General features: G+C 42.9%; 1 protein-coding gene across 1 annotated transcript; it reads right to left on the bottom strand.

The window, feature by feature from the left end:
- Window positions 1-772: 772 nt before the first annotated feature.
- On the bottom strand, window positions 773-3,741 carry LOC141026487 (protein FAR1-RELATED SEQUENCE 5-like). Its single transcript, XM_073503130.1, has 5 exons — window positions 3,486-3,741; window positions 2,700-3,389; window positions 2,137-2,594; window positions 1,744-2,031; window positions 773-1,582 (listed from the first exon to the last, which is right to left on the bottom strand). Exons 2-5 carry the CDS (start codon window positions 3,013-3,015, stop codon window positions 971-973), a joined length of 1,674 nt encoding a protein of 557 aa, XP_073359231.1. The 5' UTR covers window positions 3,016-3,389; window positions 3,486-3,741; the 3' UTR covers window positions 773-970.
- Between the last annotated feature and the right edge of the window lie 9,225 nt (window positions 3,742-12,966).

The raw sequence follows: 12,966 nt of genomic DNA, 5'->3' as shown, positions 1-12,966 counted from the left end.
TGGGTAATCAACTACTTGCTTCGTTATGGCATCATCTTGTTATGTTCATCTGACATCTTCAAAAAAAAAACGGGGCGCGGCTTGTGAGATTGTGTTGTTGGTCGCACACACCCGATTATTATACACGACGCGTAGAATTATCTTGATATGTGGATTAAATCACGCATATATTTAGTTCCAAAATTTTATTCGTAAATGGTGTTCCAGACAATTAAAAAGAAAGTGCAGTCTTTCGGCCCCAATGACTAATTAACAAAATGGGTATGATACAAAGGCGTCAACCACTGCGATATTAGACCAACGACCACGAAATGCATTAGAGTTGATTCAAGATGATCCGATCTCTAATCATCACAAGATATATGAGATGGAAAAACAACAGAACATGAACTGCAATAATAACACCGTTTCAAGGGACAAGAAGGCTTAATACAAAGGTGCACACCACTGGAAAGCCACACCAACGTCCACGGAGGGAATACATATCCTTGAAGACAATCCAATCTCTATTCATCACAACATATATGAAATGGAAAATTAACTGCAAGCAGACCACTGATTCAAGGAACCAAAAAGGCATAATACAAGAGTGCTGATCACTGGAATGTATTACCAATGATTCCACCAATGCACTACATATTCTCAAAGATGATCCAGTATTTAATCATCAAATGACATGTGACATGAAAAAACATCAGAACAATAACTAAAACAATACAGCTCATGCAAATGGGAGTAAAAAAACCGCAACGGCATCATCATCGGCCATGGATTGGAGGTGGGTAATATTCTATCACATCAATATAAGGACACCCGATCCCGTCGGTCGTAGATCATGATAATAAACATATCAAACTAGTTCTTGTGGACATGTCTATATCCAGATCTGGTCATACATTCAAAGCAACATGACACAAACCGTTAGCATTCAACATATATCGTACTACATTTGGGTCACATGCAACTCACATTATATGCCTCTAAGACTGCAAGTCTTCCTGTTATGTCCAATTGTCTTGCATCTTCCACATTTGATTCGCTTCCCAGAGGGCGACTGAAGGGCATCAGCTTCCATTGTCACACTGTGATCATTGATCTTGCATGGCTGTGAGTTTTCATTGCCATATAAGCTAGCAACAGGTTTGTTCTTCTGGCCAAATACCTTTACGTACTCCAACTTTGATTTTTGACGAACTGTCTTTGGCCTACCCTTTGATTTCACACGCTTAGGCGGCTGCAAATCTAGATTTTGGCAACTGTTGGTTACATTACCGTCATCTGGCCGACAATGATTCTCTTGTAACACCATTGTTGCATCTTCATTACGCTTTGCAATCGCTTCTATCTTCAGCTCACGGAAAACCCGCAAAGATTTTTCTAGCATGCTCTTACATTGACATATTTCTTTCACTGCATCTACAGCCGCTATGTATAGTATGTTTTGCCGTGCTGCTGAATCATCCATATCCTCACTGTTCAGGCTAGGGCAACTGATATCATCAAATCCTTCTTTCGCTTGCCGTGTCCATCGTTTCAATATGTTGTTAGCCAGTATCTTGAATATGTCTTTACGCACAAGTACCTAGCAAGGGTCATGAGACGTCATTACAACAATACAAAATCTATATTATCACACATAATTTTCATTTCTGTGGTTATGATGCCGGATTGCAACATGATGCCTATATCTAGATGGCAGCATAATGAAATACATATGATCGCTAATCGGAATCAATTTTTTACCTTTATAGAATGCCGGCATAGCATTCCAACATGCTGAAAATACCCACAGTTACACAATATGAGATCACCGCCCTCGCTCAAAGTCACCGTGTATGACTTCGTCTCATAATTGACCATGAAATCCGGGTGCGCACGTGTGACCGCAAATTCATTGTCACCGATGCAATCGGAAACACGCAGAGACATTGACTTATAAAACTCATCTTCAAATTTATTGTACACTGCACTCGTATAAACATCTCCGGCGTGCACCTCTAGAGGGTGTCCCATATTGTACTTCCTTCTTTTCTGTCATCATATATTTCAAAACACAATGAGTCAGTCATATTAATGAACAAATGCAGTAAAGAAGCAACTATTTAGCACATAGTGATCATCGTTATCTTATCATACCGCATTGGTGTTGTGTTGTTCCTTTCCTTCATCCGACCTTCTTGACCTTAGTAGGTTATTGTACTGCTTCACAAACAAGTGCATAGGCGATGATCTAGGAATGTACTGCTTCAAGAGGTGGTTAGCGCTTTCACTTCGTTGAGTGCTCGTCATGCCAGCACAGAAAACATCTGAAAAATAAGGTTTAGCCCACTTCTCGCGATTCGAATACAAATTGCTCAGGTACTTATTTTGAATCAGATCATGCTTATCCAGGAGTTTGGCCCATTTGTCCTCAAACTCGGAAACGCAAAGGATCTCATTTATGAGTTTGTGGAATTCTTCTTTGAATAAACTCTTCTTGCTGTAGACACCTTCGAGATGTTCTTTAGCACACTTCATGACATGCCATTTACACCAACGGTGTCTTGTATTTGGAAGTACATTTCTTATTGCCCCTTCCATCGCTCTACACTGATCTGCACATGCATATATAATCAGTCAAGTCAATAGATCCAACGAATTTCACAGCAAACATATTAAGATGAAATACAACATTATGGTAATATCCATGCGGCATCGACCTGTTAGGATGGTGACCGGATGTTTCCGATTCATAACTTCAACAAAATTTCTGAAAGCCCACTCGAATCCAGCTACTGTTTCCTCGCGCATGAGCACACCTCCAAAAATGGTTGACTGGTAGTGATTGTTCACGCCAACAAAAATACCAAACGGCATATTATAAAGATTGGTTCTGTATGTTGTGTCGAAAGTGACCACATCACCAAAGTACACATAATCCTGTTTATTCTTCCCAGTACACCATAAGATGAACTTAGGGGAACCCTCATGATCGATTTCTACACATACTGACAGGCTTGGATCCACACACTTCATTTCATCTAGCAATTTACAGTTTTTTCCATGTCGTCAGATATCGAATTCTGAGCAATCCGAGAGCATAGATACCTTAAAGATTGCTTACGGAACGGTGCAACAGCCTGATCACCATGCGTTGCATTTAGTATGTTGTGCACCTTGCTGAGACTGATATTGTTCTCTCTCAAATCCTTGATGAAGTTCATAAGTACGGGGTTGATCTCACTGTGTGAATGCCATTCCCTTGTCTCCTCTCGATTTCCAGATAGATGATGGTTATGCTCATTACTGAAGATGCTAACGTACCAACCATGGTCTTCTGTACGAAGAAGCCTCATCCTTGCCTTGCATTGACTTTTACATGATACAGAATTCTCCTTCTCTGGTATGCCCTACATTTTTGCATTTGATGGAATTATTGTGAGAGATGAAACATGTATAACAAAACGTTGACAAAAAATCAGTACAGTGACGGTGTAAAAAGTAACCTGGCATTGACACACAATTTCATGCATTAGCTGGTATCGTCCATCTCCCCATCTAGACTTGCCGTGTCGAATACCAAAACATTCTCCCAAGCAAACAAATTGTACTGCTCATACGCTTCCTGACAGGAATCGAATGATGACCCCACAATAGGAGCAAATGTATCAGGAGCATGTTTACCTTCAGAGTTTAGCAGACATCTTTCAATAGATGTGAACTTGCTTGGCATTGCCCTTGCTGTGAGCCTGTCACCCGTTTGATTCCTGTATGTATCACCACCAAACTAGTCAATACGTGTGGCATCACTTCAATTCACATTTTTCATAATGCAGCCTGTATATTAGCCATGGAAAACACGATTATTAATGTTCTTGTTACTATCTATTTTTAGCGCATGAAACCGGTTTCTTCTTCTGAAAGCATTCACCCAAAACTGACACTAAATAACTCAAAATTACTGAGAATGTAAATAACACACTATGACTGAACCATTTGCACTGCTATAAATTGAAGTCTGAGTAGATCAAATCAGGAGCAATGGTATTGAACCAAGCAAACCTCAGGCATCGTTTTCCAAACACAAGGAATTGGTTGCAAGGATTCACTGAAATGCCTACTACAGCATATTTCTCAAGTTTAACATAGTCCTGCTTCGCTTCTGAATATTGTTTAGAAACAAGAAAATCATCTGTCCTCTTGTCCATTCAGAACACATTTACTACACCATGTGTCTGAATGCTAAATAATCCAGACACAAAACTGCAATCCGGCATTTTTATCATGAGGACTTTGTGAATGTTGTTCTCATAAAGCGAGAATCAACTTCTGAAATTAGATACAACTGAACTTATTGAATTACCTCCGTTTCCATCCACAAGCTGGTGGGTATTGACAAGAGTTCGTCCCGTCATGCCGGGTCGCCGCTGCGTCTGATGTATGAACATCGCCCGAAATCGTAACAAAAGAACCACCGTCCACCACTTCCGATCTGTATATCAGGGTCCGTTTAAGTTTCAGATCTCAGAAAACTCGATGTATCAGTACAAGGGCGACGAACTAACCTGGGTGTTGATTGCAGATCCAGGCCGGCGGCTATAGATGCCAGAAAATCAATGCCATGAGCCGCGACCTGATATCCTTCCGCTTCAATCACAGTGCGGGGCGCGTCGCCTGCCTCGCGGACATACCGTTCCGCATCCTGGACATGCGAGTCCATAGATTGAAATGTAATCCGCCGGGGAAGATGGAAGGTGAACCAGAAGTGCAGGGGGAGTTGAGAATGGGGATGATGGAAGCGCAAGATGCAAGGTGAACCAGAAGGATGGGGAAGATGAAAGCGCAAGATGCAAGATGCAAGGTGAACCAGAAGGATGGGGAAGATGGAAGCGCAAGATGCAAGATGCAAGGTGAACCAGAAGGATGGGGAAGATGGAAGCGCAAGATGCAAGGTGAACCAGAAGGGCAGGGGCACGGGGAGTTGAGAATGGGTGGATTCAAGACGACACGTCTAGTAGCTGATTGAAAGAATGGCCGACACGTCTAGTCCCTCAGAATACTCTGCCAGGCAGACATGTCGTATCACTGCGATTTTTCTTTACTAGTAGGTGGGTGCAGGTGTCAGGTGTGTAGCAGCTCTGCTGTACTAGACATAGTTTATTTGGGTGCTGTCGTAACATCCCGCGCTTAATCAAGAACAGACCTCGTATTATATTGATTAGTTTATCAGCTTGGCACACATCTCAACGCACCAGAGATGGACGAACGGTCCAGATAACCGGGTGTCTAGGCACCCGGGATCTAAAAGTCCGCTCTCATTATGTTGATATCTTGGATTAGTGTGTCAGAGTAGATAGGTGACATGATCTTGTTGACTAGACCGGGTGTGCCGCATATGTCCTTGCAATTCTGTTGGTCAGACGCCAGTCTCTCTAGAATTGCCAGTCCTTGGAGAATCAACTCATTCCAGCGTTCTCCTTTACTGTCCACTGCACCTTGCTGAACCAATATATTTTTTATTTTCATTTTTTGTTTATAGTTGACCCAATTTTCTTTTACATTTTTTGCGTATAGCTGAACCAAATTGCTTTGAGATGACTGATTACTGGTTCCTTGTTGGTTATTCCAATATGGCAGGGTGGTACTGCGATCCCCTTCGCTGTCCCCTGCACCTTGCTGATCCAATTTAATCTGAGGTGACTGATTACTGGATCCTTGTTGGTTGTTCCAATATGGCAGCTGGGTAGTGGTACCGAGTAGGGAGGATACACACCGTATAACCTGGGTTAGATCGACATCACATGCAAGATTGCCAATATCCTAGCGGCCAGCTCCTTAATCTCTATGTGTATCCATCAGCTTCTGAACCTTTTGGCTGGAGGGCAGTATAAGTGGCCTTACATCCACTTGGTGCACCTTGATTAAAGCATCCAACATCCGTGCTCCAAAGAGGTAGTCTTGCGACGATTCAGAGTCCAGCAAATCGACCGCGTACTTGACCAATCTCCTATCCTTGATGGATTTAGGGTCCCGCCAGCATTTTGACCGGGTGTCAGCCACGTACTTTTCAAGTGCTGCTCTACCCCACATCTCTGGGAACTTGCATATTCCAATGAAGAAGCCAACGACGGCAATGCTTGCGAGCACCGCTCTCTTCATGAAGATGTCATCGTGGTGCGCTTCTCCGTCTCAGGGTTACGGGTGAAAACCATTGTCCGTGGGAGGCTCGGTAGCGTCGACGCTTAGCGTCGTTATCCCTCCTGAGAGCGTTGTCGTGGAGCTTAGGTGTTTTATGGCGTTGCGTAGCGTTGTACTCAGATCTTCCTATTCTAACTTTCAGTGGCGTAGTCGCGTGCGTCGTGCTGATCCGGTTATCGCTGCAGAGTTAGAACGGGTACTATGTACAGTCTGACACTTGTACAATCGTTCGCTGTAATCGTGCTGCAGAGATAAAGGTGTGTCATGTACTTAAAAAGGGCAATTCTTGGAAACACGACACTTTTTTCCAACACACTCCTAGTTTGAATAAGCTTCAGAAGACAAGCTTGTACCTTAGAGAGCTTTCCATATTGCATGGATTTGCATGTGAACTAGTTTTCTAGAGTGTTATATACCACGGCTTCATCATAGTTTGCCGTTTTGTTGGTGAGGGGGGGGGGGGGGGGGGGGGGGGGTGGGACTATCTAGCAGGTGGCTCCACGGTCTCCTTTCCCCATTACTACCGTGGGCGATACCCGTACCTTACCCTTCTTCACCGGCACTAAGGGAAGGGTGTGGGAGTCGGGTGCATACGCATCGGGAGAGGACGGCGGAGGAGCTTATCGCTTTCGGTGGGATCATGGATCCGGTGTTGGCTGGCAGGCGTGTCAGCAAGCGGATTCAGGGACAGCCGGATGCCGACGACCTGCAGCTAACATGCGCCAAGAGGACGGCCATGCTTCGAGATGTCGAGGCAACTACAGGTATGTCTTTTGATAAGAGTTGTTCAATTATGCATTTCACCGAACATGAAATTGTTGATAAGGCAAACGACTTAGGTATATCTTTGGGTTCAAATGAGAAGGAGGTTGCGAAATCCGTAAATGACCTTTTAGACTTAGAAGCAGAGCGGGCTTCGGAAATAATTCGGAATCTTGCATGAGTCAAACCTATGAATGACGATGACATGAAAAATTTAGGAATGGTTGCGCTTGAAAACATATGTAATAATCTCTTGCCTAGTGCGGAGGCCAAAGATGAGGAGGGGTCAGAAAGAACGGACACTGTAGAGCCTTTAATGATGGAGGGCACTGTCTCATGTTCTGCCGATCCTACGTTCCCGAAGGGTGATGGGGAGAAGCCCAAGCGACCCTGGAAACGGAAAATGTATCCTACTTCGGCAGTTCGTAGAAGTGCTAGGGTTATGCTTAAGAAAAAAATTCCATGATGACTTATGAAAGAAATCATTTGGAATAGCAGAGGTCTAGCTGAGTTGGCTAAACGAAGGTTCTTGGCGGAGACATCGATAGAGCAACATTTAGATTTTATTGCGATAATGGAAACACGACGAGATAACTTTACCTCACAATTCCTGGGAACTTTATCCGGATGAATTGATTTCGATTGGCACGTCTTACCTCCCAGAGGAAGATCTGGTGGGATTTTACTAGGGGTTCGGTGTGAAACACTTGAGGTGCTTAACGTAGTTCGGGGAGATTTTGCGGTCAAGTTTCGGGTGAGATCAAAATTGGATGGTTTCTGATGGTCTCTCGTGGTTGTATATGGTGCAACACAACTGAACTCAAACCAGATTTTTTAGCTGACTTGGTCCGGATTTGTGGAGATGGAATTCTGCCAATCCTAGTCGGTGGTGACTTTAATATAATACTATTTTGATGCACGTTGGTCTATTATTTGTAACATGATTATCAAGAGTCTTAATTTGAGAGAAACTGAGCTCATCGGTAGACAATTTAAATGGGCCAATTTGTTGCCCACTCCGACTTATGGGAAGTTGGATAGGGTACTCGCTAGTGTGAAATGGGAACAAAAGTACCCATTAGTGTCGGTTCATGCGATGCAGAGAGCGATCTCAGACCACACACCACTTCTTGTAGACTCGAGAGAGGCTACACATGTGGCGAACAAGAATGCTTTCTCTTTCGAACTAGGTTGGTTCGAGAAAAAAAACTTTTTGGAGATCATTGCACTTTTTGGAGATCATTGCACGCGAATAGGCAAAGCCTGTTAGTGGAAGAACTAGTATTGAGAGATGGCAAAATAAAATTAGACATCTCAGACGGTTTTCGCGAGGTTGGGCCAGAAACGAGAGTGGGATTTACAAACAAGAAAAAGAGCGACTCGCTCAATTAATTGAAGCGCTAGATTAAAAAGCTGAAGGAAACCTTCTTACGGTTAATGAGCAAAGCTCCAAGTCCGAAGCTGAGCAAGGCTTAAGAGCTCTCGTTAGAGAGGAGGAGCTCAAGTGGGCATTGCGTGCTAAAGTGCTTAAGTTTGTCCAAGGGGATGACAATACACAATTCTTCCATATGATTGCGAATGGTAAACATAGGAAGAAGAAAACCATACAGCTTGAACAGGATGAGGGGACAATTGTGGGGCATGAGAATCTGAAAGCTTATATCTCTAATTACTATAAACAACTTTTTGGGCCTCCGGAAAGAAGAACGGTGGCCCTAGATGAATCTATTATTGGAGATATCCCTCAGCTCCAGGTACAGGAGAATGATATTCTATCTGCATCTTTTACTGTGAAAGAGGTTCTGGAAGCAATCTCACAAATGAAACCGAATAAAGCACCAGGACCAGATGGGTTTCCAGCTGAATTCTATAAGAAATGTTGGCATATTATTAAGGATGATCTTATGCCTCTGTTTCATGATTTCTTTAATGGTCATTTAGAGTTGTTTCATATTAACTTTCATGTGATTATGTTGTTGCCAAAGAAAGAAGAGGCAGTTCGGATCGAACAATTCAGGCCCATATGTCTTCTTAACATGAGTTTCAAAATTTTCACAAAGGTGGGTACCAATAGATTGACACAAATTGCTCATTCAGTGGTACAACCAAGCCAGACAGTGTTCATGCCAGGGCGACGCATACTTGAAGGGGTGGTCGTTTTGCATGAAAAGCTACACGAATTCATTCGAAGAAACTAGATGGAGTTATCTTCAAAGTGGATTTTGAGAAGGCATATGATAAAGTTAAGCGGCCTTTCCTTCAGCAGGCAATGCACATGAAAGGATTTAGTGAGAACTGGCAGAACCAAGTGGGTTCTCAAGTCCAGAAGGGTAGTGTCGGAATCAAGGTTAACGATGGTATCGGTCGTTACTTTCAGACAGACAAGGGTTTGAGACAAGGAGATTCCATGTCTCCTCTCTTGTTTAATATAGTGGCCGATATGTTAGCCATTCTTATTGGCAGGGCCAAGCAACATGGCCATGTGGAGGGGTTAGTTCCTCACCTGGTCGATGGAGGAGTATCCATCTTACAATACGCTGACAACACTATCTTATTCATGGAACATGACATTGCTAAGGCGTGTAATATGAAACTTATATTATGTCTCTTCGAACAATTGCCTGGTTTAAAGACAAACTATCACAAGAGCGAGTTGTTCTGCTTTGGGAAGGCCAAAGACGAGCAAGACACTTATAGACAATTGTTCGGGTGTGAACTAGATTCTTTACCGTTTATTTATTTGGGCATACCTATTCATCACCGTAAATTATCCAATAAAGAATGGAAGTGTATCGAAGATCGAATTGAAAAAAAAAGCTTAGTTGCTGGAAGGGAAAGCTTATGTCTTATGGAGGTCGGCTAGTGTTTATTAACTCGGTACTGACTAGTATACTGAAGTTTCTTCTTTCGTTCTTCGAAATTCCGAAAGGGGTTTGGAAGCGACTTGATTTCTTCATATCTCGATTCCTCTGGCAGTCAAATGAGGCCAAGAGGAAATACCGTCTCGCACGATGGGATATCCTTTGCCGACTAAAAGACCAAGGGGGTCTCGGTATTGAGAACTTAGATATTAAGAATAAATGCCTTATGAGCAAATGGCTATACAGGCTAGAGACTGAGCCGGAGGGCATGTGGGCGCAAATCCTGCGCAATAAGTATTTACAGTCGAAAACACTTGCCTAGGTTACCATGAGACCAACCGACTCGCCATTCTGCAAGGGGCTTATGAGAACGAAGGACTTGTTCTTTCGTAGGGTCAAATTCTTGGTTGGCAATGGGATGTCCACCGGATTTTGGGAGGATACGTGGTTTGGAGAGACACCCCTCGCCGTACAATATCCCACCCTTTATAATATTGTGCAACGTAAGGAGGATTACGTAGGCACAGTTTTCCAAACGATTCCCTTGAATATTCAGTTCAGACGTGCATTAGTTGGTGAGCGATGGACTGCCTGGATGCACTTGGTTCGGAGATTGATAGATGTTCAACTCTCTGACCAGCCGGATTCGACACAATGGAAATTAGCCAAAAATGGGGTATTTACGGTGAAATCTTTCTATATGGATTTGATTAATTCTGGCCCAATCTCAAGATCTTTGCATATTTGGAGGGTTAAGGTTCCCTTGCGTATTAATATTTTTATGTGGTTCATCCACAAGCAAGTAATACTCACCAAGGACAACTGAATCAAGAGGTGATGGGTAGGTAGTTCATGTTGTTGTTTTTTGTGATCATAATGAAACAATACAACATTTATTCCTTGAATGCCACTCGCCAACTTGCTTTGAAGAACGATTCATATAGCCTTCAACATTAATCCTCCAGCTGACATTGAGTCGTTGTTTGGAACGTGGTTAGCTGGGGTTGAGCATACTACAGCGGCTCGTATTCGGATTGGAATATGTGCGCTTCTGTGGGCTATATGGAACTATAGGAATGATTTTTTTAACAGACAACACACTTTAACTTTCTTGCAGGTTATCTTCAGAGGTGCCGCATGGATCCGTACGTGGTCCTTACTCACTCCTATGGACTCCAAGGAGCCTTTGGTTACTGGGTGCAACCAGTGGGAGATGATAGCACGGGCTATATTCAACTGGTTCGGATGGCGGTCGCATAACAAGATAGGAGTCTAGAGAGCTTATCCTTCATATTGCCGTATCGGTTGTGATTGTCAGCATGTACTTTTCTTTTTTCTTTTGTTCCGCTCCACTTGTGAGCTGTAATACTGTTATGACTTTGTGATACTTCGTAGATTTTTTTATAAGATGGCTGCATGCATTATTATGATGCAGAGGTAGGGGGTAAGCATTTATTTCCAAAAAAAAAAAGTATCATAGAAAAATTCATAGACCTCCCTCCAGAACCAGTGCATTATAAAATTCAGTACTAAAGTATTATTTCAGTAAGCAGCAGAGGGGATTTAAAGGAGCATACGAATATGAAGAAAAGCACGGAATAAAATAGATGATCCAATTAATCTGACGAGTTAAATCATGCATAACTCTAGAAGACATGTATCATGTATGCATATCTGATCATATATTTCGGTAAACAGAAGAGCAGAGGAGGCGGATGTTGTATTTACAGAAATCCCATCTTTTGAACGTTACAATCGGTCTGATTGGGGACTAAAACATGGAGTACTTGTCAGCTATTTGGCTGAGCAAAAGGAAATCGCGGTCACTGAACTCTTCCATACAGTAACATCTGAAAGCAAGGACGAGATCGAACACACTTGGTCTATTGCTCTGGGGCACATTATGCAGGTTTGCATGAGGCACGAAGCCACGATCTGAAGGAGAGGGACGCGCGAGCGTGTTCACTGGGAAAACCACACTCACGTATACAATACATACAGTGAGGATTCTAACAACATTTATAGACATTGACATAATTGTTAGAATTATTGAGATTTAGACCATCTGTTATATCCAAAAACTTCTAGGAAAATCCCATAGGCCCATGTAGCACACGTTCATGCATGAAAAGAAAGAAGCTAAATTTTTTACGCTAGTGGAAAATGAAACCGAATAGCGGTGAATGATGACATTCATCTCCTCATTGATGGCATCAATATTTTGGTTTCGGCTTCATTTCTTCATTAAGTGCATTAGTTTCTTCATATCGTGCGTGCTAGCATATTTTGTCATGCAAGAACTTGAAACGATTTGCCTACTAATGGAAGACGAAACTGGCCACTTAATAGGATTTTTAGTGCGTCTGTTTCTCCTCCACGTCCATTTCAGTTTCATCTCGCTACTCCTATAAGAGGTCGCTCCTCTTCCCGACGAGACACAACTCCTCGCATTGTGCCAGAGCATTGCACCACCTACCTCTTTCCCATCTCGCTTCCTCATGCACTGGAGAGTGAGACAGCAGGCCTCCGAAACCCCGCCTCTTGTGATCCGGTATGGGAGAGGGGCGATCAGGTTTTTAGGGAGCGTCCTTGCGCGACTGCTGGACTCTTGTTCATCGTGGCTGCGAACAGCGACATCACCGACGACGAGTTCCCCAACGATGACTTCTTCCCCGACGTCAACAACCTCTTCAGCGACATGACCATCGGGACATCTGCACCTTCTGCTACTACGCCGTATGCCAACTTATCCTCACTGTTAGGGCTAGCATTTGGTTTATTGCTAGGAGCGATTGACATGGATATGATACATTTTGCTTATGATTTTGATTGCAAGACTAGTCTCAACCAATTGTTGCTAGTTTCTAGTTTCACCACTATATTTCTATTCATGTTTTATCTACCATTTTTCTGGATTAAACTAAACGGGAAAATGCATAATTATTCAACAATAATTTCAGTCCATAATCTTCTGCTAAAAAAACTCGGTCAATGCACGGCAGAACCTAATAGTCGCAGTAATTTGGATGTACTCCTTGGTTATACTGAGTCCCTACTTCTCAAGGGAAAGACAAGAACACTGTAGCAAGGGAAACGCTTTTCTTCAACATATATACTTCACTTTATATGCTGTAATAAGGTATTGACTCTTGATTGTAAACGGTTG

The sequence above is a fragment of the Aegilops tauschii genome, chromosome 7, assembly GCF_002575655.3.
Source record: "Aegilops tauschii subsp. strangulata cultivar AL8/78 chromosome 7, Aet v6.0, whole genome shotgun sequence".
Classification (NCBI taxonomy): domain Eukaryota; kingdom Viridiplantae; phylum Streptophyta; class Magnoliopsida; order Poales; family Poaceae; genus Aegilops; species Aegilops tauschii.
Note: the sequence above shows the minus strand (reverse complement) of the source record. Positions and strands in the feature narration are given on the sequence as shown.

Excerpts from the sequence above, each read along its gene's own strand:
- LOC141026487 (XM_073503130.1), bottom strand. The coding sequence starts at position 3,015 with ATGAAGTGTGTGGATCCAAGCCTGTCAGTATGTGTAGAAATCGATCAT. Across the intron at positions 2,595-2,699 it reads TCCGGTCACCATCCTAACAG|ATCAGTGTAGAGCGATGGAA; the intron begins GTCGATGCCGCA and ends ATGCATGTGCAG. Across the intron at positions 1,583-1,743 it reads TATGCCGGCATTCTATAAAG|GTACTTGTGCGTAAAGACAT; the intron begins GTAAAAAATTGA and ends GACCCTTGCTAG.